This window comes from Sinocyclocheilus rhinocerous, unplaced genomic scaffold (assembly GCF_001515625.1).
Source record: "Sinocyclocheilus rhinocerous isolate Xijiao unplaced genomic scaffold, SAMN03320098_v1.1 scaffold3477, whole genome shotgun sequence".
Lineage (NCBI taxonomy): Eukaryota > Metazoa > Chordata > Actinopteri > Cypriniformes > Cyprinidae > Sinocyclocheilus > Sinocyclocheilus rhinocerous.
In genome coordinates this window covers 211,292-238,649 of record NW_015667279.1, presented here as the reverse complement: position 1 = coordinate 238,649, position 27,358 = coordinate 211,292, and the positions used below count along the sequence as shown (strand labels likewise).

General features: G+C 37.5%; 2 protein-coding genes across 3 annotated transcripts in view; both read left to right on the top strand.

The window, feature by feature from the left end:
* The window catches only part of LOC107733558 (transcriptional repressor CTCF-like), an 8,067-nt gene extending 1,676 nt beyond the window's left edge, over positions 1–6,391 (top strand). The window contains exons 2-12 of one of the 2 annotated variants that reach the window (XM_016545225.1): positions 1,978–2,499; positions 2,587–2,926; positions 3,042–3,212; positions 3,298–3,431; positions 3,515–3,635; positions 3,743–3,892; positions 4,028–4,188; positions 4,295–4,477; positions 4,563–4,698; positions 4,918–5,124; positions 5,218–6,391. In XM_016545225.1, coding sequence (XP_016400711.1) covers positions 1,987–2,499; positions 2,587–2,926; positions 3,042–3,212; positions 3,298–3,431; positions 3,515–3,635; positions 3,743–3,892; positions 4,028–4,188; positions 4,295–4,477; positions 4,563–4,698; positions 4,918–5,124; positions 5,218–5,399 — 2,298 coding nt within the window. In that variant the 5' untranslated portion in view covers positions 1,978–1,986 and the 3' untranslated portion in view covers positions 5,400–6,391. Of the gene's footprint in view, positions 1–1,977; positions 2,500–2,586; positions 2,927–3,041; positions 3,213–3,297; positions 3,432–3,514; positions 3,636–3,742; positions 3,893–4,027; positions 4,189–4,294; positions 4,478–4,562; positions 4,699–4,917; positions 5,125–5,214 lie in introns of both variants that reach the window. The other variant, XM_016545224.1, reaches the window with a different exon arrangement.
* Positions 6,392–7,787: 1,396 nt separating this feature from the next.
* Positions 7,788–27,358, top strand: part of LOC107733559 (F-actin-uncapping protein RLTPR-like) — a 45,799-nt gene continuing 26,228 nt past the window's right edge. Inside the window, exons 1-25 of the mRNA XM_016545226.1 lie at positions 7,788–7,863; positions 8,067–8,161; positions 9,336–9,386; positions 14,090–14,149; positions 15,075–15,196; positions 16,611–16,708; positions 16,818–16,888; positions 16,977–17,050; positions 17,688–17,763; positions 18,208–18,296; positions 18,392–18,486; positions 18,580–18,666; positions 18,819–18,928; positions 20,291–20,368; positions 20,567–20,643; positions 20,727–20,831; positions 21,400–21,469; positions 21,567–21,648; positions 23,680–23,776; positions 24,060–24,114; positions 25,019–25,191; positions 25,395–25,463; positions 25,549–25,642; positions 25,727–25,825; positions 25,941–26,069. Of these exons, the coding sequence (XP_016400712.1) occupies positions 7,827–7,863; positions 8,067–8,161; positions 9,336–9,386; positions 14,090–14,149; positions 15,075–15,196; positions 16,611–16,708; positions 16,818–16,888; positions 16,977–17,050; positions 17,688–17,763; positions 18,208–18,296; positions 18,392–18,486; positions 18,580–18,666; positions 18,819–18,928; positions 20,291–20,368; positions 20,567–20,643; positions 20,727–20,831; positions 21,400–21,469; positions 21,567–21,648; positions 23,680–23,776; positions 24,060–24,114; positions 25,019–25,191; positions 25,395–25,463; positions 25,549–25,642; positions 25,727–25,825; positions 25,941–26,069 (2,193 nt within the window). The 5' untranslated portion in view covers positions 7,788–7,826. The remainder of the gene's footprint in view (positions 7,864–8,066; positions 8,162–9,335; positions 9,387–14,089; positions 14,150–15,074; positions 15,197–16,610; positions 16,709–16,817; positions 16,889–16,976; positions 17,051–17,687; positions 17,764–18,207; positions 18,297–18,391; positions 18,487–18,579; positions 18,667–18,818; positions 18,929–20,290; positions 20,369–20,566; positions 20,644–20,726; positions 20,832–21,399; positions 21,470–21,566; positions 21,649–23,679; positions 23,777–24,059; positions 24,115–25,018; positions 25,192–25,394; positions 25,464–25,548; positions 25,643–25,726; positions 25,826–25,940; positions 26,070–27,358) is intronic.

Genomic DNA, 27,358 nt, shown 5'->3' with positions numbered 1-27,358 from the left:
GCCAAAAAATAACCACAAATGGGTGTCAATCAAGCTTTGACTAGTATGACATGTATACTAAAAGTTTGTTTTGGGCATTGATGACTTGATTTGTTTGCATCCCTACAGGTTGAGCTAGGTAGTAAGAAGCAAAGTTGAGACAGGTAGTTCGTTCATCGGAGGCAGAAAGTGGTGGAGGCACAGGTGTAGAGAGATGAAGTATTCATTTTTGATACAGGTAAACTCTCAGTATGCTATACAAACAGAAGTCTTGGATGTCTATGGAAATGCCGACTCAACTCTATTGTTCACCATTTGTAAGGCTGATAGCAGACTGTCTCAGTATTAGAGATCGACCGATATCGATTTACCGATATTTTTCCTGATATTTAAGCATTTTACCTTAATCTGATATCGGTTTTGTAATATCGGATTCACCGATAAACGCCGCCATCTTGTGGGTGTTTTGAAAATTGCGCGCAGGATCGCCATTGCAGCGCGTCTGAGGGGAGACGAGACGACAACAACGGCATGGTGCAGGTACTTGATTTGCTGTAGTTAGTAAACTTTATTTAACATAACAGCCATTTATGCACAAATTAGATGCATTACATGATGAAGATTTGGTCAGTCGCACTGGTGCTCCTAAAAAAATGTTTATAGTCGCACGCAGTAGTTTTCAGTCGCAAATGCGAATGAAATGGTCGCACTGTAGAGCCCTGGATCTGCCATTTTAAGCAATGAATGAATGACGGACTCTCCGTTGTAACATCGCGCAAGGCAAATAAGGGGGTGACATCTAGTGGATTAGACTAGTAATAAGATTAACGTAAATCTTATGTTCAATGTTAGCGGAAATAAATATTGAAAAAAATCGATTCGTGGCCTTTGAGAATCGATATTGAATCGACCACATTTTAAAAAACGATATATCGAAAAATCGATTTTTTTGCCCAGCCCTAGTCCTGTCCCAATAAAGATGTAACATTGCCTGAATTAAATATGCAGCCATGTATGAGCGCATGTTGGAAATAAAAGCGCTGAATTTAATTCTCTCTCTGTTGTGTATTTGCTCATCATTAGTCTCGTGAAGCCGCTTTCATATTGCTGTTCATTCAACGGATTGATGCGGTTAATGCTCAGGAATAGCTCCAGCACAGCCACCGCATGTAATTTTTTTGCAAGATTCACTTGTTTAAAACACCCTAAATTGTATTAACATTTACTATATAACCATTATTTTGCTAATAAACATCTAAATACAACTCTACGGAAATTAATTATCTCCACGAGCGATCGCAGTTTGTGCATAGTTCTGTGTAAATGCATAGATAAACCGCACTGTCAGCAGGCATTTAATAACCTAGAGGGACAAAAACATTATTAATAATTCTGATATAACATTCCAGTTGAGAAATGCAATAAAATACGATGTTTTGTTTGTTATATTCCAATATTCCAGAGAATATTATTCAGTGAATTAACATTATCCAGTGAATTATTCTTGACTCTGTAGCTATTAAACCGCTTATAAACCTACTATAACGGTAGTTTAAAATGAAGTTATGACTCCTGTCCTTTATTTATTTTCTCCATTTGAAAACATTAGACATTCTATATTTATTTTGCTTATTGTTAATATTAGTGTTTAGTTGCTGTTGATGCTTTTTATAAATAAAATGTTTTTTATTGTTGTAATCTAAAGATTAAATTTAACATGAAAGACTGCTCATTTTCAACACTTTTAAAAAAAGATGATGACTGAAAAGAGGAAAAACCAAAGTGAAGTATGTTCTTATGTGTATGTGCAGTCATATCGGTTATTGGGCACATAAACATACAAATAGTTGGTATCGGTTATAAAAAATCAATATCGGTCGATCACTACTCAGTATGTGCAAGTAAACAAACACAGTCCAAATTGCAGTCAGGTAGGAAAACTTTAGCATCCTACAATTAGTGCTGCATTCTAACTTTTTTTGCTTGAAATCGGTATAGGTATTACCCATGGAAGGGGGAACGACTGAGTCAGTGGTGGAAGATGCAGGGGATGCTTTCAAGGCCAAGGAATGTAAGACCTACCAAAGGCGACGAGAAGATGAGGAAGTGGGAGCTGAATTGCTGCAGGTTGTTGGGTTAGAGCAAGCCCAGGTTGAAGGAGAGCCTGTGGTGGAGGCTGTCAACAGCGTGGAGATGATGGTGATGGACGCCCTGGACCCTGCCCTGCTCCAGATGAAGACAGAAGTCATGGAGGCTGCTGTTGGTGTTGCTGGTGCCGCCCATGAAGCCACGGTCACCACTGTCGATGACACTCAGATCATCACCCTCCAGGTGGTGAACATGGAGGAGCAGCAGTTGGGCTTGGGAGAGCTGCAGCTGGTGCAGGTACCTGTTTCAGCTGTGCCTGTCACTGCCACCACCGTAGAAGCGCTGCAGGGGACGCTAGTGGATGCCACTGCCATGCCTAAAGATGGGGAGCCGGTCATCTGTCACACCCTGCCATTGCCTGAGGGCTTCCAGGTTGGTCATATTTTTTTATCAGGCTACACATTTCAAATGCGATTCTCTATGACTTTCTGGTGAATCTAAATGTTACATTATCTACAGGTGGTTAAGGTGGGTGCAAATGGAGAAGTGGAAACTGTGGAGCAAGATGAGCTCCAGGCCCAAGATGATCAGCCTCCACAGCAGGAGGAGGAGGATATGGTTGAAGCCCAAAATGAAGACCCCGCTTGGTCCAAAGATCCAGACTACACACCCCCTGTTAAAAAGTCCAAGAAGACTAAGAAAAGCAAGCTGCGTTACAACACAGAGGGCGATAAAGACATGGATGTGTCTGTGTATGACTTTGAGGAGGAGCAGCAGGAGGGACTGCTCTCTGAAGTCAATGCTGAGAAAGTTGTGGGTAACATGAAACCACCCAAACCAACCAAAATCAAAAAGAAAGGTGAGAACGTGCGATAAACACAGATTGAACAGACACTTGCATGTCTGCTTGTCACTTGCACATTATAGTGTCAGTATCAGATCGGTGTTGGGTCTAAATCGCTGTGTTTGTGCAGGTGTTAAGAAGACATTCCAGTGTGAGCTGTGCAGTTACACTTGCCCGCGCCGTTCCAATCTGGACCGCCACATGAAGAGCCACACGGATGAGAGGCCTCACAAGTGCCATCTTTGTGGACGAGCCTTCAGGACTGTGACGTTGCTGAGGAACCACCTCAACACCCACACAGGTACATGATCTCAAGTGCATTAGAAATTATAGGCTATCTTGTGTGAATTAGAAATTGAAACTAACTTTTTTTCTCTTTCTGACAGGTACCAGACCACATAAGTGCACTGACTGTGACATGGCCTTCGTCACCAGTGGAGAGCTGGTGCGCCACCGACGCTACAAGCACACTCACGAGAAACCATTCAAGTGCTCCATGTGTGACTATGCCAGTGTAGAGGTTGGTCTGAGAGTATCATGTTGATTTATTTTTTCTCCATGGAAAGTTGCTTCCAAATTGACCTAAGCCTTGAAACTTTGCAGGTTAGCAAGCTGAAGCGCCACATTCGCTCCCACACTGGAGAGCGTCCGTTCCAGTGCAGTCTGTGCAGTTATGCTAGCAGAGATACCTATAAGCTGAAGAGACACATGAGGACACACTCAGGTCAGCAGAACTTACCGTTTTTCTCAGATTGTGTTCTTGTCAGCTAAATCGGTTAGATAAATAGAATTGACATGATTTTGGGATTATTTTTTTCCCCTGTTCTACAGGAGAGAAGCCCTATGAGTGCTATATCTGTCATGCACGTTTTACCCAGAGTGGTACCATGAAGATGCACATACTGCAGAAGCACACAGAAAATGTGGCGAAATTTCACTGCCCCCACTGCGACACTGTTATTGCCCGCAAGAGCGATCTTGGTAAAACTGCGATGTTAAGCATTTACGGCTTTGTAGTTGTTGCTGCTGGTTACTTATGTGCTTTTTAGTAGCAATGCCAACTTTGAACATGCTTGGGGTGTATTGATGTTTGCACAATTGCTGTGTCCCTTGCAGGTGTGCATCTCCGTAAGCAGCATTCCTACATTGAGCAGGGCAGGAAGTGCCGCTACTGTGATGCAGTGTTCCATGAGCGCTATGCTCTCATCCAGCATCAGAAGTCCCACAAAAATGAGAAACGCTTTAAATGTGATCAGTGTGACTATGCATGCCGTCAGGTCAGACAGCTCATGAAAAATTCTCTCCAAATTAAATTTTTATATGCATTATTAATCACGGTGTAGGAAACTCTGCTTCACATTTACTCTGTGTTTTTGCTAACAGGAGCGTCACATGGTCATGCATAAGCGCACACATACTGGGGAGAAGCCATATGCCTGCAGCCAATGTGAGAAAACTTTCAGACAGAAACAGCTGCTGGACATGCACTTTAGGCGCTATCACGACCCCAGTTTTGTACCCACATCCTTTGTATGCACCAAGTGTGGCAAGACCTTCACTCGCAGGGTACGGTATTTTGAAATAAGTTAGATGTATTTCAGGGTGCCTTTACGGTAAACAGCATATAACAAATGGCGTGTATTTTTAACAGAATACCATGGCCAGACATACAGAGAACTGCACTGGTATGGATTCTGCTGAAGGAGAGAATGGAGCTCCAACCAAAAGGGGCCGTGGAGGCCGAAAGAGGAAGATGCGCTCTAGAAAGGATGATGATGAAGATAGCGGTAAGTAGCTTTGCTGTAGTTCTGCTACTATGCTGGTGGTTGTATTAGTAGTTCAACAAATCCATTCATGAAGTCTGTCAATAAGAACTTGATTATGTGGATTATATATATATATATGTGTGTGTGGATTTTAAGAATGGAATGAATATGATTTAAAGTGCTAAATAAAAATCATGACTGTTTTATGAATATTGTAACGCTGTGACCTAAATATCTCAGATGAGCATGGAGAACCTGACCTTGATGACATTGATGAAGATGAAGATGAGGAGTTTCTTGATGATGACCAGATGGATGTGGAACAGGCTCCACCCAGCATTCCCATCCCTGCACCAGCCGAACCTCCCGTCAAGAGGAAACGCGGCAGACCCCCTAAGAACGCACCCAAGGCTTCTCCTACCAAGTCTGTCGCCAACACCACCACAGGTAACTTATGCGCTGCTGCATATTAAGATAAACCATTCAGAATCTCCTTTTACCTAGGTTTAGCTAAACTATTCTCTCTGCTTCTCCTAGCAGCTGCTGCCATTATTCAGGTGGAAGATGAAAGCACAGGTGCCATTGAGAACATCATCGTGAAGAAGGAGCCTGAGGGTGCTGATGCAGCTGCCCAGCCAGTGGTGGAGGAAGTGGAGGCTGTCGAGGCTGGTGTAGAAACAGTGCAGCTAACGGTCCCTGAAGCTGCGCCTAACGGTGATTAAAGTTATACACAAAGGTCATCTTGGCTAGTCTTGCTTGTAAATAATTTTTATTTTCCTGTTTTATTATGAACATTTTAATCTTTTTCTAGTGAATTGATGACCTTGAATGCTAGGGCAATGGCTTTTAACAGTAGTTGTTTGGAAACATGCCACTGAAGGCTTTCAAATTACTTGTGGGGGAAAAAATAAAAGCCTGAAGAATCATGTAGGCTGTATAACCCCGTTCTTTCTGTCCTTCTGTAGCTTGAATCGTTGCATTTGGTCTGCTCAACTCGCTTGATGTGGAGGGGTTGCTTCATCTTTTTACCACTGCTTAAAGGCGTTGAGAGAGTGGCTCTAATATTGTACCACCTGACGAATAGGCTTCCATGTCGGATTTTGTTCTAGCTTTTGTAAAAGGAGGAAAAGGGACTGAACTGGGCAGGTACAGCGACGTGCAGGTCTCCAATCATTTGGATCTGTTTCGATGTGGTCGTGTTCCCAACAACCATCCGTAATATTAAACTCTGTGACCCGAGTTAATAATTTCATGGGATTCTGAAAGGAGACTAAGTTTACAATAGTTTTTTTTTTTTTTCCAGACCACATTTAATTTAAAAAGCTTAATACGAGTGTTCAAGGAAGCTATTTTGATACGAACTGTTTCTAGAAGGGGAAGCTTGGATAGGATATTTTGTAAAAAGTTTGTCACTTGTTCAAAAGAGCAATGTCCTTATTTCGGATTATTTGTTTTTCTGATTCAGAATGAAGTTTTCCTCCAACATGTAATTGCATTTAAATTGCTTTCTTTTTTTTAAGCTCTTAAAATTCTAGGTTAATGCATTTTTTTATTATTTTTTTAACCTAGCTGTACTGTGTGAATTTTACAATGGTCAGAAAACCAACCTTATAAAGACATTTATTATGGCTGGGTGGGGTATAGAGGTCGTATGATGTAAGATGGTGTGGAGAATGTATTGCTGTACAGCTAATAAAAAAATATTGTCCTAATTTAATGTCTGTTTTTCTTCATTTTATTTCTGGAATTTGATACAATTGTATGCTACTTGAATCACAGACCGTTTCATTCTTTACCTAGTTACAAAGTTGAAATAAAATGAATCTTGTATTTGCATTTAAGTAATTTCAATTTGACTCCTGGTTCTTTTGCTTTAATAAGCACCTCTGGATGTTAAAAACATATAAGAGATTTAGATCTGCCAAGCGTCTGAAATGTTAACCCTTTACTGTGCTGAAAATATCTAATTTGTTCCTGGTCAAAAATGAGCAGCCTTTAAAAATGTGTGAATTTCTCATTATGCCATCCAAATCTTGGATTCGATCTTTTTGTCAACTTGTTTGATTTCAGTTAGCGCAGGTTTTGTATTTCACTTTGAAACTGACTGGTTGTTGGCTTTTTATGCGCTTATGTTTTGACCGTTTATGCGCTTCAGTTTTTGAGAGAAAATAAGCATTGTTTGTGGCAATTTTGGCAAGGAGACGCATAAGCCCAGACCAATCAAAAGAAGAAATTGTGCTAATTGACAGAGCCAGTTATTTAAAAGATTGGCTCCAATATCTGATATATATATATATATATATATATATGCTGCAGGAAGAGAATATTTTTAAAGAAAAAAAAAAAGTCTTGCAACTGGGTAGTGCTTTTTAAAAATTTAAAATAAAACCGTTGGCTGGTTTTAGCTGGTTTATGCTGGTCTCCCAGGTCTGAGTTTAGTTTTAGATGGTTGTTTGAGCTCGTCTCTCAGCCTCACCAGCTAATGAAGTGGCCAAAACCAGCCTGCTGACCAGCTAAAACCAGCTTAGGCTAGTTTTAGATGTTTTTTTCAGCAGTGCAAACACGATTTTCCTGTATATATCAAATTGTGACACTATATAGGTACAGTTTTAGTCAGAAAGGGTTGCCAAAGTTTCAAAGTGAACAATATTCCACTAGAGGGAGATGTTGAGTAAAAACAAGTCAATTTAGCAATTTAGCCATTTTTATTTTCCTCAGCCACCTAGCCATCAATACATTAAAAAGTAAGGGTTATAAATTTGCCTTTCTATACATCTCTGCAAAGCTGACACCAAAATCTCTATCGTTTAAATAGGTCAGGGATTTGACAATAAGTGTTATCATTCTCACGTGTACCACAGACTGAAGCTTATCTTAACCTCATTTGCAAACATTGACATACTTGCATTGGGGTTTAAATGATTGCTGTGATCTGTGAAACTGCACATTATGAAGTAACTCTGATAGGATGCTCTTCATGCAGTTCAGGTGTCACATCCTGTCTCAGACCTGTACTCTCAAACTGTGGTTTTCCCCCATAAGCATGAATCATAAAGCAGCAGGATGTGTGTGTGTGTTCAAGAGTGTGTCACACACTTACATGAGAGCTGCCAGCGCTGTCCTGTCTTCACCCTGTTTCCACAGACATTATGGCAGCGCAGACAGAGGTCCCATTTTGCCTCAAAGGTAAGGTGCTTAAACAATACTTTCAGAACACACAACTGAAATATGACTAAATAATAACCAGTAGGCTTGTTTATTCTATGAGACACTTGTTTGTAGCTCTTTCAGACTATACAATCTCTACAGTACAGTACGGTGCTAAGATTACTTTTAAAGTTATGTGATGTGCAGTTCTGCATAAATGGTTGTATGTGCTTGATTTCCAGAATGCATAACTCAGTATCTGAAGCCACAGAGAGTTCAGTTCATGAGTTTGGTGCAGCTCAACCAGTACAAGGGACGAGCAGAGAGCAGAGTTTTGGTATGTCAGCCTTTTATTTGTGTTAATTCTTTTTCAGAATTTTAATTAAATTCATTTAATTAAATGTTATCACACACACACATATATATATATGAATATGAAGAGTTCAGATGCAAAAGCCTCTAAGTGCCATTTGAAATTTTCTTCTAAAATGTGTATTTTTATTAGGCTCCTATGTGTAGGTTCAGTAATTTCACTTTAATGGCAATGAATAGGTTCTTTTCATTGCCATTAAAGTAAAATAACTGAACATAAACATAGGAGAAAAATTACAATTTTAGAAGAAAATTTCAAATGGCACTTTTGGCTTTTGCATCTGATCTCTTTATATACACACACACACACGCACACACACACGCACACACACACACACATTACTCTTAGTATTTAATTTGCCAAAAAGGTATATATATAAAATTAACATTTTTAAAGGGTGACAAATAAAAAATGTAAAAATGTATAAATAAAAATTAAGTTTAATTCTTGTATTTTTTTATAAGAATTGTGTTGTAAGAAATATGAGAGGAAAAAATTATTTTCAAAATGTTTGTATTAAATGTTTCTAGCCCTTTTGATGTAAGCAGCTGCATGAACTCCACAAGTTTGTGTAAAACTTGATCATGTTCTCCAGCATGATTTGAGATGATCCAAAAAGCATCTTGTTTCTGTTTCCTGTTGTTACTTGTAATACTGTATTATTTTACTGTTGACTGTGGTAACAGTCAGTTTATCTTTCTCCACACAGTATAAGCAGCGTTTGCTGCTGGTGTAGAGATGTGCTGATGAAGTGTGCATGTCTCATGCACTGCAGAGCATCAGAGCAAGCTTCTGCTTGCACAGTCAGCACTGCATTGTTCGTATGTCAAACGTCATTTATCACTGAAGGACTGCGTGCTTTCTCTGTGTGATGTGAAAGAGAAAGCACTGAAAAGGCCAGAATATTGTCGTTTGTGGTTTTGCCAAAATATATAGCTATAAAATTCAGACCAAAAACAACGTTTCCAGGCAGGTTGCTGAGCCATGAGACTAAAAGCCACAAAAAATGAAAACAGATTTGAGGGTATAACTGAAAGGAAGTAGCTAGCCTTTTGTTACAAGCTCCTTGTGTTGACCAGCAGATGGCACTAGACTCATTTATTCAGTTCTGTGCTCTTGTGTTTTTGTTCTTTGACAGGTGATGTCTCCATGGAGAGCTCATGTGTTCCACAGCAAGCAACCAGTGAAGGTGGGATACACTATATAATTCGGTCCTGCATCAGAGCACATAGATCTCACACCAGGGCCAGAGCAATACGTGACATACTTTTACCATTTTTTATGTCGATTGGCCTACTTTGTGAGAGGAAACATGTGGTTATCAAAGACCAATACTTTAATGCGGCACACACACACACACACACTTATCAAATGATTTCTACACCGCTATCTTGCACTTTTTTGACTATTATTTTTTTTAACTGATGCATAGTTTCAGATCGCAGTGACCCCAAAACGCATCTGGACACTCAAGTCACACATAACAATGTAAAGAAAAGAAAGAAAAATATCACAAGCACATCTTTCAAGGAAAACAATTCGAAAAAAGATGTTTGTCAGTATACAGTGGGTTCATTGTTCTAAATGATGACAAAATGTAGCTTAAATACAGTAGGGTAAAGCTTATTGAATATAGTATATAAACAAAATAAGCAAATAAAGAATGATTAAAATAATGATTCAATTAATAATAATGAAATTATTAAGTAATAATAAATAAAGTCCATTGTGCATTAGAACACGCTGATTTTATGGAGTATTTCAAAATTAAATTAGGGCTGTCAAATCGATTAATTGCAATTAATCGCATCCAAAATAAAAGTTTGTTTACATTATATACTGTATATGTACTATATACACACACACACACACACACACGTATATATTTAAGAAATATATATATATAAAATATGAGTCTTGTACTGTATATATATATATATATATATATACTCACACATACACACACATACGTATATATTTAAGAAATATATATATAAAATATCAATCTTATACTGTATATATATAGACACACACACACACACACACACATGTAAATATTTCTTAAATATATACATGTACTGTATGTGTGTGTATAAATATAAACAGCACACACACATACAGTGGGTACGGAAAGTATTCAGACCCCCTTAAATTTTTCACTGTTATATTGCAGCCATTTGCTAAAATCATTTAAGTTAATTTTTTTTCCTCATTAATGTACACACAGCACCCCATATTGACAGAAAAACACAGAATTGTTGACATTTTTGCAGATTTATTAAAAAAGAAAAACTGAAATATCACATGGTCCTAAGTATTCACCCCCTTTGCTGTGACACTCATATATTTAACGCAGGTGCTGTCCATTTCTTCTGATCATCCATGAGATGGTTCTACACCTTCATTTGAATCCAGCTGTGTTTGATTATACTGATTGAACTTGATTAGGAAAGCCACACACCTCTCTATATAAGACCTTACAGCTCACAATGCATGTCAGAGCAAATGAGAATCATGAAGTCAAAGGAACTGCCTGAAGAGCTCAGAGACAGAATTGTGGCAAGGCACAGATCTGGCCAAGGTTACAAAAAAAAATTCTGCTGCACTTAAGGTTCCTAAGAGCACAGTGGCCTCCATAATCCTTAAATGGAAGACATTTGGGACGACCAGAACCCTTCCTAGAGCTGGCCATCCGGCCAAACTGAGCTATCGGGGGAGAAGAGCCTTGGTGAGAGAGGTAAAGAAGAACCCAAAGATCACTGTGGCTGAGCTCCAGAGATGCAGTCGGGAGATGGGAGAAAGTTGTAGAAAGTCAACCATCACTGCAGCCCTCCACCAGTCGGGGCTTTATGGCAGAGTGGCCCGACGGAAGCCTCTCCTCAGTGCAAGACACATGAAAACCCGCATGGAGTTTGCTAAAAAACACCCGAAGGACTCCAAGATGGTGAGAAATAAGATCCTCTGGTCTGATGAGACCAAGATAGAACATTTTGGCCTTAATTCTAAGCGGTATGTGTGGAGAAAACCAGGCACTGCTCATCACCTGTCCAATACAGTCCCAACAGTGAAGCATGGTGGTGGCAGCATCATGCTGTGGGGGTGTTTTTCAGCTGCAGGGACAGGACGACTGGTTGCAATCGAGGGAAAGATGAATGCGGCCAAGTACAGGGATATCCTGGACGAAAACCTTCTCCAGAGTGCTCAGGACCTCAGACTGGGCCGAAGGTTTACCTTCCAACAAGACAATGACCCTAAGCACACAGCTAAAATAACGAAGGAATGGCTTCACAACAACTCTGTGACTGTTCTTGAATGGCCCAGCCAGAGCCCTGACTTAAACCCAATTGAGCATCTCTGGAGAGACCTAAAAATGGCTGTCCACCAACGTTTACCATCCAACCTGACAGAACTGGAGAGGATCTGCAAGGAGGAATGGCAGAGGATCCCCAAATCCAGGTGTGAAAAACTTGTTGCATCTTTCCCAAATGTGTGTGTGTGTGTGTGTGTATGTATATATATATATATATATATACTCACACATACACACACATACGTATATATTTAAGAAATATATATATAAAATATCAATCTTATACTGTATATATATATAGACACACACACACACATGTAAATATTTCTTAAATATATACATGTACTGTATGTGTGTGTATAAATATACACAGCACACACACATACAGTGCATTGTGTAAACACAAATGTTTATTTTGGATGCGATTATTTGCGATTAATCAATTTGAGAGCCCTAAATTAAATACTCAAAATTCAAAGTAATGTTACATGATCATATTGCACTTGTTTTAATACCAACATACCATGCAATATTCAGAAATCATAATGTTAAATGTGACATTCAGAATAACTGTGGCAAGGCACAGATCTGGCCAAGGTTACAAAAAAATTTCTGTTGCACTTAAGGTTCCTAAGAGCACAGTGGCCTCCATAATCCTTAAATGGAAGACGTTTGGGATGACCAGAACCCTTCCTAGAGCTGGCCGTCTGGCCAAACTGAGCTATCGGGGGAGAAGAGCCTTGGTGAGAGAGGTAAAGAAGAACCCAAAGATCACTGTGGCTGAGCTCCAGAGATGCAGTCGGGAGATGGGAGAAAGTTGTAGAAAGTCAACCATCACTGCAGCCCTCCACCAGTCGGGGCTTTATGGCAGAGTGGCCCGACGGAAGCCTCTCCTCAGTGCAAGACACATGAAAGCCTGCATGGAGTTTGCTAAAAAACACCTGAAGGACTCCGAGATGGTGAGAAATAAGATTCTCTGGTCTGATGAGACCAAGATAGAACTTTTTGGCCTTAATTCTAAGTGGTATGTGTGGAGAAAACCAGGCACCTGTCCAATACAGTCCCAACAGTGAAGCATGGTGGTGGCAGCATCATGCTGTGGGGGTGTTTTTCAGCTGCAGGGACAGGACGACTGGTTGCAATCGAGGGAAAGATGAATGCGGCCAAGTACAGGGATATCCTGGGCGAAAACCTTCTCCAGAGTGCTCAGGACCTCGGACTGGGCCGAAGGTTTACCTTCCAAGAAGACAATGACCCTAAGCACACAGCTAAAATAACGAAGGAGTGGCTTCACAACGACTCTGTGACTGTTCTTGAATGGCCCAGCCAGATCCCTGACTTAAACCCAATTGAGCATCTCTGGAGAGACCTAAAAATGGCTGTCCACCAACGTTTACCATCCCACCTGACAGAACTGGAGAGGATCTGCAAGGAGGAATGGCAGAGGATCGCCAAATCCAGGTGTGAAAAACTTGTTGCGTCTTTCCCAAAAAGACTCATGGCTGTATTAGATCAAATGGGTGCTTCTACTAAATACTGAGCATTTTTCAGTTTTTCTTTTTTAATAAATTTGCAAAAATGTCAACAATTCTGTGTTTTTCTGTCAATATGGGGTGCTGTGTGTACATTAATGAGGAAAAAAAATTAACTTAAATGATTTTAGCAAATGGCTGCAATATAACAAAGAGTGAAAAATTTAAGGGGGTCTGAATACTTTCCGTACCCACTGTACAGTGCATTGTGTAAACACAAATGTTTATTTTGGATGCGATTATTTGCGATTAATCGATTTGAGAGCCCTAAATTAAATACTCAAAATTCAAAGTAATGTTACATGATCATATTGCACTTGTTTTAATACCAACATACCATGCAATATTCAGAAATCATAATGTTAAATGTGACATTCAGAATAACATGTATGTGAAATAAATGCTTCTGCTATTCTGCTAAAATAAGGATATTGTCACAGAGCCAAAAAACAGCGAGTAACCGTGAACAGTGAATCGACTCTGTCATGAAAATATGCAGCTGATAAAACAAGCAGTAGGTTAGAAGCCAGAGGGTCAGTGGGTCATGTCCACTATTAACTCAAAGTGCTGTAGGGGGGAATATTTCTTAGCAGAGCTCTATTACAATTTATATGTCCTCTTAGTGATATTCGTTTCATATTCCAGCTCAGAAAACATGCTAATGACTGCTGTTATTAGTACAAACTGCTTAATGTGATCTCATGACTGAAGGTTTTAGAAAAGTTTGAATGGCAATGTTCTTTTTAAAAGATGAATGTATTTCTTGATTTGTGAAATAAGGGCTAAGAGCTAATGGACTGTACCACACTGTGCAATGATATGCAGTTAGAGATTGAAAGTGTATGACTCAGTACTAGTTCCTGTGGAAAAACATTGTGTGTTCCAAAGCTCAACTTCTGTGTTTGAGTTTCAGTGAATGACCCAGCCTCCCAGACCCCCACCTTCTTCTCTTCTGTGTTAACTCTGAGTCACTTAATTTCCAGTGTTATTTGCTGCATATACATTTCAGAGTATGTGTGCTGTTTACAGCGGTCCTGTCTCTCGCTGCAGGTGGAGAGTTCCTTCAGTTATCTAGAGATCTATGCCATCACTATCGACAGCATTGAGCAGGTAAGAGATCTACTGCTATAACATGCTACGATGATGATAGACGGTTAAGAGTAATGGACATTTAATGTTGCTTGTTAATCTACACTGTAACATTTTGTTTTGTTTTATGTGTTGCTTTTAATAAAAACGTCTTTTGAATGAATACATGTAAATGCGACTATGATTAAAAAAATGAGCAGCTGTAATAGAATAATCAGTATACTTTACCATAAATTATGCAATTCATTATTTAACTTTATTAAACTTTTTTTTTGTAATAATTAAGCATTTGAACCATTTGGGGTTTGTTTTAAAGAAAGTCTATTATGCTTACCGTGGCTGTATTTATTTGATAAAAAATACAGTAAAAACTGTAATAAGTGTTGCAATTTTCAACTGTTTTAATATATTTTAAAATGTATTGTATTCATGCGATGGCAACACTAAAATTTCATAATATTATCAGTGTAAAAAAACATTGTGCTGCTTAAGTTTTCATTATTCTTTGATGAATATAAATGTAAAAATCTTTTGCAACAGTGCAAAAGTTTCTCTGTAAATTATGAGATAATACAACTTATTTATAAAAACATTTGGAAAAGTATAATACACTTGCATGTCAATAATGTAACAAAGATCTCTACATTTAACCTATTAATATTTTTACTGCAGTAGTTTTAGATGACTTTTCTATGTTTATAGTGTAATGTAAACATATAGTTAGAAATGCAGGGAAGTTGAGGTCATTTTTCAACCCTGATCTTTTTTGCATGCTTAAAGCATGTGGTTTTTAACTGCTTTAAATGTCAAACTGTTGGAGGCATGTAATGGGGGTTCGGAAGTGTTTTGTCTCAAAGGAAAGTTCCTCTTCAAATCAGCCAGCCGGTTAGTTCTTTTATGCATACTTGCAATCGCTCATCATTCCTTGTTTATGTGTGTTTGTGAGGTGGTTATTGAGACGGACAGGCAGATCTACTCTCTTAGCCTGATGTCAGTGCGAGATCTAGAAGCTGTGGTCACCCATGTCACCGCCTCACTCAAGAAGATTTTTCCGGATTCATCGCCCGGGTGAGTGACCTGTTAATAATCACATCTGATCTAACATCGTGCATTACTTCAAATACTTTTCATGCATTTGTTTGTTCATTAGATTTCCATTTCAGTGCTTTTAAGGAAATAAATATAGTCTCATCCAGTTGTGCATTGTGGTTCAAAATGCATTGACCAAATAATCAGGTGTAGTTAGGATAGCAAAACAAACAGGCGTATCCAAATTTAGTTATTGACATCAAAAGCATTGTGTCCAATTCAGCTCTACAGTACTTTGGCACAAATGCAAACATGGGCAGGTGTAATGAACTTATCCTCAAAGACTGTTAGCAAAACTGTACAAGGGTTTAAACATAAATAATGCAATACATTTTTAACTTAAATTGAATGAATGTTTTGTATATTTTTATCATTATTTCATAACAATAATATTTATACACATTTATAATTTACGCTTAAAATATACATTTTGCCTATAAATATATATATATATATATATTTATTTACATGGCTGTTAAATATAATATGTTTCTCTGTAAATATTAAGATACTTATAAAACATTTTAATAGTTTACAATACTGTTTACATTAAGAAAAAGTCCAAATTAATATATTTTTTTGAAGTTAAGATAACTTTTAACCAATTAGCAGATTTTTCCTGTAGTATTTTTAGATTCTTTTTCTGTTTAAATTGCTTACATATTTGGTCACATTAGCAAAAATTTGCAGGCAAAAAAAGAACCATTTTCCATAGTGTAGAGATGTATGACAGCTTTCTGTTGGTCGGCACGATGAGTGAAATCTCCGTGAGGAACTTCTTCGCCCTTGAAACTCCCAATCGCATGGATTCCTATTGAAATGACTGTAATTTGCCTGCAAAATTTCACAGCGTAATTTCACATTACATTAATTTGACCACACATTAATGTAAGCGTGTAATTAGAAACAAAGGGCAGTTGAGGTCATTTTTCAACTCATTCTTCCTATAAAATAAATATGACCCAGACTACATTAAATACGTGTTCACTTATATACACATTTGTGCTGACCATAATGTAGGCCTATTTTATGTATTGAATGGCTAGTGTAAAATCTGGGTCCTATCAATCATTGTAGAAAAGTGGATGATCTTGATATAGTTTCACTTGTCCGTATTATTCCTTGTGATAAACTCTAATGACTTAAACCATAAGGTCTTCACTGATTTGACTCACTTCTTCTCAAAAGTCTTAACAGATTTATCTGCCCACAAATGGAAAAAATATGACCTTTAGAACCCATTATCTAATGCCACAGAATGCCAGCATGTTCATTGCGTATATCAAGTTATTTTACCACTGACTGGAAAACTAAAGAAAGAATTTGTGTTGGCTGATGTGTTTTACTGATCCTACACTTCCTTTATCACCCTCCATCTCTTTCTTCCTTTCAGGAAGTTGCTGAAGAAAGTTCGCCCTGACCTCCAAGAGCGGCTATGCAGTCTTGCCTCTAGAGTTGAAGAACACGTGAATGGAGCAGTTGGACCATGTGGTCAGATGATAAACGTTGTCACTCCCAAAACAGTTTTGTGTGATCAGCTGTAGGGGACAGTCACATTTAGATTTCATTTGATTTGGACATTCTCTTTGGTCCTTCACAGGAGGCTTTTCGGACACTTATGCAGCTTTGTGTGACTTCAATGAGTTCCCTTGCTGTATGGAAGTTCAGTGGGTCTGTGGTAATCACTACTAATAAGAATCAAATTGTCAAAGGATAAGCGATGGTGGTTTTAAGAACTTGTTGCTCCTGTGGTTTCTAGGACGTCGATAACATTTACCATGTTCAGAACTGTCGGGTTTTCAACCTCATTGACTTCAGTCATTTAGACAGCAGGTAGATACAATGACTTTTACCTCTAAATAAGAAATGAATTTTTAATATGTAAAATTACATTTTATATATACATTTCTATAATATACACCGTATATAAATGTATTTATATCATTTAAATATATATAAAACATTAATACACTGCCATTAAAAACTTTAGGGTCTGTAAGATTTTTGAAAAAAAAACAAAAACTTTGTTCTCACCAAAGCTGCATTTTTAAAATCAAAAATACAGTAAAAACAGTAATATTATGAAATATTATTACAATATAAAATAACTGTTTCCTGTCACATGACCCTTCAGAAATCATTTTAATATGCTTATTTGGTGCTTAAGAAACATTGCTTATTATTATCATTTAATAATCATATTATGTTGGCAACAGCTGTGCTGCTTAATATTTTTATGAAAACTGTGATACTTAAATTCTTTGAATAGAAAGTTCAAAAGTCTTTTCTGTCACTTTTGATCAATTTAATGTTTCCTTGCTGATAAAAAGCATTAATTTCTTAAAAAAAAAAATTACTGACCCCAAACTTCTAAATGGAAGTATTTTTAATATATAAATCAATGCCACTGTTAATATATCTTTTAGTGTTGTGGTATTTCCTCTTAATAATCTGTTGAAAATTTTAACAGAGACTTGGCTTTAGCAGTGGGTGCCTTGTCCTTCAACCAATGGTTCACCAAGATATGCAGCAAGGACTTCAAACTGGTATGTATAGATACTATACTGGGCCAAATAATCATGAATAAGATGAATGGTTGTGTTTAGACTTGGCTTATCCACTCATGTCAGACCTCCACCTCCTCTCGCTCCTGGCTGTGGAAAGGTCAGATATAGGCCACTTGCCAAATAATAAATTGTTGTTCTGACCATGAGGCATGACAACACCACGACAACACAAGCTCAAGGGCGACTTTGATCTCAGTGTGTTACAGTATACTCATTTAAAATGAAGAGAAAGGTTTAAAAGATGGGTAGAACAAGGACAACTTGAATCAACCAAACAAGCCTCTTCGATACTTTGTGGTTGCAAGCTCTTTTTTTTTATCATAGTAGCTACATCATAATTCATGTCATTCTTAATGTGTTGTCCATTTGCCTCCAAAAACGAGAATTGTACGTCATTTATCAGCCTCTGGTCTTTGTTTTCAGACCCCTGATGTGCAGGAGCAGGTCCTCTATATGATCGCCCGGTCCTGTGCTCTGGAGGAAGTCAGTCTGGAGGCCAGCGGACTCAAAATGTGAGTTTCATCAAGGCCCTTGCGCTTATGAAAAGCTAAACACATTTACCCAATGTCTTTGAGGTAAGTTGATTCTCTTTGCATCCTCGATGCAGGGATTTTGCTGTGAAGTTGGCCAGCGCTTTTCGGGACAGTTCTGCCTCTGCTGTTCATATCATCAATCTCTCTCTCAATGCTATTGAAGATAAAGGTACTGGTGCAGATATTCTCTCTGATCTGAGATTCTTTTTTTTTTCTGTGTACACATGCTGATATTGTGATTTCTTTGTTTTCTTCAACTTAGGAGTGATTGCTCTCAGTCAGAGTTTGGGCAAATTGCCTCGTGGACTCAGTCAGCTGCACCTCTCCAAGGTCTCTATGTCCCCGAAAGGTGCTGCGTTGATCTCTTACTCACTTTTACACATTTCAAGATGCTGTTTCATGCCTACAAAAGTAACAAGATACATTTTCTGAGGACAGTGTAGCTTTGGTTGCCATGCTGTTGGCGTCTTCAACTTTTTCTAGCTCTTCCTTTTGCCCTAGGCCTGGGCTGTCTGGTTCAAGTTCTTCATCAAAGTACGTCTCTCTGCAACACTCTCACCCACCTAGACCTGAGCGGAAACATCGGCTGCCTGGCGACAGAAGAGGCTGTGGTGAGTTTGAAAGAGCTGGGATGATACAAGGCCCTTAGTTCAGATTTGTGCTCGCCCTGCCAATATTTTCACTGGCCCACCACCAAAATAACTATTTATATTATACATATTAAATAGATACACTACCATTCAAAATGTTAAATTAATTTTTTTTTTTTGAAAGAAGTCTTTAATGCTCACCAAGCCGCCAAGGCTACATTTATTTGATTAAAAACAACAACAACAAAACCAGTAAAACAATTGTATTGTGACCATTTACAGCTATTTTCTGTTTTAATATATTTTAAAATGTAATTTATTTCTGTGATGGCAACGCTGAATTTTCAGCTGCAGTCTTCATTGTCCTATGATCCTTTAGAAATCAATCTAATATGCTGATTTGGTGCATTTCATATTATCAATGTTGAAAACAGTTGTGCTGCTTAATATTTTTGTGGAAACAATGCTACATTTTTTTTCAGGGTTTTCTGATGAATAATTAATAATTAATTTATAATAATAATCATTTATGCATTTAGCAGACGCTTTTATCCAAAGCGACTTACAGTGCATTCAGGCTATACATTTTTTACCAGTTATGTATAGAATATAATATAAAATATAAAAAATAAAAATAATATATATAAAAAAATAAAAATAAAAATAAATAACATAAATTATTATATTATTATATGATATTATATTTATTTATATAAATAATATATAATATAATAGTATGAATAGAAAGTTAAAAAGAACAGTATTTATTTGATATATAATTTTTTTGTAACATTATAAATGCCTTTACTCCCACTTTTGATCCATTGAATTCACCTTTGTTAAATAAAATAATTTTGTAAATAACAAAAAAAAAATACTATTTTCATTGGAAAACTGAAAAGAAAAGAAAACTTAATAGTACTTCGGTGACATGTTTAAATCAGCAGAATTTGAAAAACAGAAAAAAATCTACGAACAAATAGTGACAATGCAGCAATAGCTCAAACGTGTCACTCGTGTCAACTGGCCCGAAACGTCCTTAACACTTGCCTGCGGACTTATTGTTGATCATTGTATGGGTGTGTAATATATAGTTCATTTTCAATTTCAGTGTCATGCTGTGTTATAGAAGGGAATGGAATCAATGATGCGTTTCAGTACATTCACTTTTTGTTTCGAGGGACTATAAATGTTGTTTGCAGTCATTGAATATGATTTGTGATTACAGAAGCCATGTCTTGGTTTCGCATGGCTGCATATGTCTGCCTTTCTGTCTGATAGGTTTTATTCATCACCAGCACTGCAAAATCGAGCAAAAAAGAATAAATAGAGTTGAACACTTGGAGCGGCTTTGAAATAACATGCTTGTCTGTCTCTTTTTAGAGCCTCTTTAAGTTCCTATCTGCTCCAAATGCAGTTTCTCACCTGGACCTCAGCTACGCAGATTGCCCTCTAGACACAGTGAGTCACATCAGTTATATTCTGCATCTTGTTTGATTGCTTATTTTGTAGTGTAAAATCAATTAGGGATATTAGGATATGTCATATATGAATTATTTATCCAATGTCAAAGCTAGCCGTAAACCAGCTTGATTTTTTTTCACTAAACGTATCTAGAGTATCTTTGACCTTTCTCTGTCTATTTCTGTTTCTCTCTAGTTGTTTGTGTCTCTGTCTGCGGGCTGCTGCACTACTCTGAGCTACCTCAACCTCTCCAGGAACACTTTTTCTCATAGGTGAGCCATCAAAAGTGACATTATGGATTAAAAGCATCTCTACACAGGCTGCATGTACATACTGATCTGTGTGGCTTTGCTAGGAAAGTACGAGAGGTCACACGCAGTGTGAGGGATTTCTTCAGCAAGAGCACTGTGTTAAAATACGTGGGATTGTCTGGAACTAAACTACCTCCAGAAGCTCTCAGGTATGGGGTTTGTGCCAATTTTACCATAAATGTGTGTGTTACAAGCTTGAATATATCTCCTGTGATGGCCTTATGGCCTAAATATCTGTAATGAGTTTTGTATACCGTAACATTAAAACATTTGGGGTCAGTAAGATTTTTTCAAAAATATATTGAAAACAGTAATATTGTAAAATATGATTAAAATATGAAAAATAGCTCTTTTCTATTTTAATTAGTGCTGTCAAACGATTAATCGCGTTTTATTTTGGACGCGATTAATCGCGATTAATCGTTTGACAGCACTCATTTTAATATATTTTAAAATGTATTCTAGTAATGCCAAGGTGAATTTTCAGCAGCCATTACTCCAGTCTTCAGTGTCACATGATCAGAAATCATTCAAAAATGCTGATTTGGTGCTCAAGAAACATGTTCCTGTTATTATCAATGTTGAAAACAGTTGTGCTGTTGGAAAACTTTATTATTTATTTATTTACTTTTTAAATAGAAAGTTGAAAATAACATGTTGAAGTAGACATCTTTTGTTCTTATGTCATTATTAATGCCCAGTGTAAATGGTGTTTAGATTGTTACTACAGGGCTTGGCCACCAACATTCATCTATCTGAGCTGGAGCTTGACATCAGCTGCTGTGAGGTACAGATTCACACACCCACATTTACACATCAAAGAATTATATCAATCTTTTCTTAAAATTGTGTGTGTGATTTTGTGGTACTTTGTGTTACTGTAGCTGAGGTCGGCTGGAGCTCAGGTGATTCAGGAACACATCTTTGAGGCCAAGGCCATCTGCAGTCTGGACCTGTCTGACAACGGTACCGTCTCTGATTTTATTCTCACTTCCATGCGGCCGGCACTTTATTAACCTCCCTTCATACCTTCCTCTTTATTTCTGTCAGATTTCCTCTTTATTTCTGTCAGATTTATTATATTGCTCTCAATGACTATCTCTTTCACAACAGCACTTAGAGGGGTTACAGGGTCTCTCCTCACATCAGGCTATAAATCATATCTGACTGATACATGGAGAGATGGAGGCATAAATTAATCTGCCTCGCTGTGTGCGCGCGTTTGTCCTCCTGCTGCTTAGAAAACCTCTTTTCACAAGATTAGTAAGACGAGGCAGGGGGCTGTTGTGTACATCTGAATAAATGACCTGGTGATATTTACCACATTTTTGGCATAGATTTTTAGGGAAAATCTGTGGAATGGATTTAAACTGTTATAATAACATATTCTAAGTAACCAGGGATGATGCGATAAAGCGATAAACAATAAAAGCATAAAATCAGAAAATAGAATCAGAGTTTAGTCTTAATCAGGACAAACAGCCATCTTTTGGTTTCTGTTTGTGTTGCTGGGTAGCCACGCCCACTGTGAAATCTCATTGGTCCAAAATCCCACTCTTCCTACCACAATAAATATCAGATATGTACTATCAAATATGTTTTTTTCCCCTGACAATTCCTAACTGCTCAAATATTGTGCATTTTAATTAAGAATTCATTTCATATGTTTTACAAAGTACAAGCTTTACATTTCTGCTTTTAAGCCCTCCTTTTGCCACATTTTAAGTGTTTTTATTACTGTACATGGTTTTACTTTTTCTTTTCTTTTTTCCCAAACTGGGACACAAGTGAATTTCATTCTCTGTGGTAATCAACTGTTTATTTTGTGATTAACCTGGAATCTTCCTTAGTTGTTGAACTAGTTATCTGCTTAATAGAAAATGAAACCATTTGAGTGGTTCTTGAAGCAACAAGTGTTGCTTTTTAAGATAGAAGCAATGTTTGTGAAAATGTTGAACGCTGGGAGAAGATGGAATCAGGCCATGCTATTTTTATAACCCAGGAGGAGACAAAGCAAATATAGGCGTTGTTGTATCTGCTACATGAGGAGAAAAGGCTCAACACATCAGTCAAAATGACACATGACCCACTGGACCCACACTGTGCCGCTGCAGGGCTATCACACCTGTCTGAACACATATACAAACACTGAGACCAGTGTCAGTGTGAAATAAATGAGACAGATATTTGAATTTTAAAAGATGAAAACATACACGACTGGACAGGTACAATATCCCCAAAATCATTTGACACCTGTCAAATTTAACGGATTTAGGGATTTTTTTTAATGGAATGGTATGCATGAAATGATCGTAATTCCTGCAAGATATCACTGAAATAAATAGCCACCTTTTTTCAAAATGACATGTCATGTTAAAAGAAGTACAACTATTTAAAACATGTCTCAATAACATTTGCCATTCTGCTGCGCGGTGTCTCCACAGCAAGCGGTTTATAACATTTAATCCTTAAAACTTACAAGTATCTATTTTCATTCTACAAGTACTTTTTAGCTACTATTTTCTATTCCATTAGGTACTAATACTTACTCTTTAGGTACTAGTACCTTTTTTAAAGGTACTAGTGCTTATTCATTATATGCTAGTTCTTATTTATTACATACTAGTACATATTCATTAGATGCCAGTAAGTATTGAATAGACACCAGTGCTTATTCATTAGATTGTAGTACTTATTAGATACAATTACTTATTGACTGGAACTAGTGCCTAGAATGCGTTCTGTGTTGACCCTTTGCAGGATGTTTAGGATTTCTCAACAGTTAACACTTACTCAGCCTTAAAAGAATAAATAAAGACACAAGAAGCATTAGGGCCAAAATGAGCTTGCTTTGCCTCTGCTTGGCATGTAGAAAGAGGAGGCTTGTCTAATATGGTGGCTGTGTGTGATAGAAGTTGTATGGCTCGCTTACTGTAAAATTAAATTATATATATATAGACAAATCACTATTAGTAATTTGTGGTTTCTCTCTCACAGGTTTTGAGAGCAATATGGTTACTTTAATTCTCTCCATTGGTCGCAGTCATTCAATTCGGCACCTTTCAATTGGACGCAATTTTGCCATGAAGTCTAGGTAAGGTCTAGGTAATATTTTTTTAATTGTTTGTGTGCTTATTTGGAGGTTAGATGTATGAGTGTTCAGGAAACCTGTTTGAAAACTATTACCATTTTGGAGGCACTAAAATTACACTTAAATCACTAAAAGACATTTTTGATGCACCTTTCAGTCTATCCAGCCCATCCTCTCTCCCTCTCTCTCTCTCTCTCTCTCTCTCTCTCTACGTCATATCTACCCTGTTCCCCCTTTTTCTTTCATGCATATGATGCATATTTTAAATGCCACCTCTTTCTCTCAGAGCTCTTACAGATGTGTTACATCGCCTTGTACAGCTAATTCAAGAGGAGGAGTGTGTAAGTACATAATTTGTAATAATCAAGAACACTACACACACACACACACACACACACACTCAGGTTTGTTTTTGTGAAAAGTGGGGACATGGGGTAATGTCCTGAAAAGTCACCTTCTCCTTGTAATACCTATGTCATACCCTTGTCATTATACAAATGTATGTCCTCATTTGTCACAAAAACGCGCGCGCGCACACACACACACACTTCTCAATACTCCATTAGAATCATACTTTAGTCATATTCATAACCAGGATCTCTCAAATGATATGAGAATTGCTGCAAAATAGGATCACTTCCCCCATCCACCACAGATACATACACCAGAAAGTCCACCTACGGACCACAGCTCTCATATAACATTGAGAGTAGGAAGAGCTGCTGTCTTTGGCTCAGTTAACATTAAAGATTGGTATGTGTGCCTCTGTGTGTGTTTGCATCTGTAATACTAGAACCAATAAAGAGAGAAGGTCCACAGAGACGCCTCATTTCTCCAGCAAGCCTTGAGTTTTAATTACCCAGAATCCCTCTCTATCAAGGCACGCCCGGGCTCAGTAATTACACAAGCAGCTCTGACTCACATATAGGACTCATTAAAACAGACTCTCAACTTTATGTAACTTTATCCACATTAATAGGAGCATTTATGGTCTCCAAAGGATCAGTGCTGGCCTTTCACGACCCAAACTTCTCAGTAGATACTGTTTCTAAAGCTAATGAGACTCAGACCTTGATAGAAATCTTAATGAGACTTATAGCCAAAGGTTAATGACTCCATGAAAATGACTCTAAATGTAAGATCAATGGAACTTGATGATGCAAATATAGCCCTTCAATATAACGACCGTTGTCTCATATGTGCATTTGGCATGGAAAGTGACCTCTCTTTTTGTACACTTTTTAGCCACTGGAGTCTCTTTCTGTATGTGATTCAAAGTTGAAAACTGGTACCACCATCCTCATCAACAGCCTGGGCAGCAACGCCAGCCTGTCCAAGATTGATATCAGTGGAAACTGTATAGGTGACACTGGAGCAAAGATGCTAGCAAAGGCCCTCATGATCAACACCAAGCTAAAGTAATTTTCCCCACGTGGTGACTTATAACATTTATGTCAAGTTGAACATGTTCCTTGATCATTGTTCCTGTTAATCAGTCAGCATTTATACTTGAGTAGATGTTAAATATGGGGTTAAAATGATGTTTGTCAGGAATCCTTTTTCCAGGGTCAACAAAACATGCCCTATTTGGCAAAATTGCAGTCACTGTCATTTCTTACAGAACACTGGTTTGGGACCGAAACAGTGTGACTGCTGGAGGATTTATGGATGTGGCCAATGCCATGGAAAAGTGAGAGCACCCCACAGACAAACAGACTTGTTTCAATGACTTACATTTGTTAAAAAAATTGTTTTCTATATGTGCTTTCAAACAGAAACGTGACACTACAGAACATGTCCATTCCAATGAGTGATGTTCTTCAAGCGTACCGAAACACCCCAGAGAAGATGGACGAGGCTTTACAGAAAGTTAGTTCTTGTTTCCAGGACTGTAGAAAACCATAAGAACAGACAATGATATCAAACGGACTCCTTTTGTTTGTGTATATGCAGATCCAGACTTTTTTACACAGGAACAATCAGAGACAGTATAGAACAGGTGAGGATATGTGCCATCTGCAGCATGGACTGAAGACCACTCGCTCTGAACAGGTTTGTGTGGATATATAATTTTTCCTATATAATTATTATTGCTTATGATATAGTAGACTGTAATACTACATACTGAGGGTTCAGATCATTATGAACAAGTCTCTGTTTCTCTCAGTTATTGCAGGACCTCTGTAAGAAACTACAGGAAAGTGTGCATCCTTTAACCTGCTACAATATACAAGAGGTGCAGTCGGACATCTTGCTTGCAGAGGAAGCGCTTCAACATGCAAAGACGGCCATTAGTGTATGAGATTACACATCTACATGGTTTGCAATATTACAGATTTAAAACATGATTTTTTTACACTACGTTTTAAAAGTTTGGGATTGGTATGATTTTTGAATATTTTGGAAGTCTCTTAGGGCTGCATTTATTTGATCAGAAAAATAAAATAGTAATATTAGTGAATATTACTTGAATTAAAAAAAATATATATTTTAATATATTTTAAAATGTGATTTATTCCTCAGATGGCAAAGCTGAATTTTCAGCAGCCATTACTCCAGTCTTAAGTGTCAAATGATCCTTCAGAAATCATTTTAATAGGCTGATTTGGTGCTCAAGAAACATTTCTTATTATTATCAATGATGAAAACAGTTGAAAAACAGATTCTTTGATGAATAAAGAATTCAAAAGAAGTTAATTCAATTCAATTCAAGTTTATTTGTACAGCGCTTTTCACGATACAAATCGTTGCAAAGCAACTTTACAGCAAATTAAGTTTCTACAATATTTAGTGGTAGCTTATCAGTGGTGACTGTCAGTTAATAAACATATGGCAGAAATGTACGGAAAAATCAATTAAAGACGTAATCAAACAGACGATGAACACTATTAACAGCAATTATATGGGGTGGAGTTATATTTAATAGACCTGAGAAACATTGTTACTGTACTGAAAGAGTTCAGTAAATGTGCTTTGAATGAGGCTGCATTATGCACAGTCTGAATTTAAAACTGAAGCAATTGAATTAACAGAAAACAATGCATTACAATAAAATCTACAGGTATTAATCCTCATGGGCAAGTAGCAAATTAATATTGAGGATGTCTTTAATTTAGATTTAAACAGAGAGAGTGTGTCTGAACCCCGAACGTTATCAGGATATTTATTCCAGAGTTTGGGAGCCAAATGCGAAAAAGCTCTACCTCCTTTAGTGGACTTTGCTATCCTAGGTACTACCAAAAGTCCAGAGTTTTGCGACCTTAGGGAGCGTGATGGATTGTAGCGTGGTAGAAGACTAGCTAGGTACGCAGGAGCTAAGCCATTAAGAACAGCATTTATTTGAAATATAAATCTTTTGTAACAGTATAAATGTCTTTCATTTCAATTTGGTCTACTTTAAGTTTTGATCAATTTGTGTTCTCAGTGAACAAAAGTATTAACATCATTCAAAAAAAAAAGTCAACCTCAAACTTTTTAACTGTAGTGTAAAAGTCATTCCTGTTATGCAGTACTATTTAAACTTTAAAAAAAAACACACATATATATATATATATATATATATATATATATATATAAATATAAAAT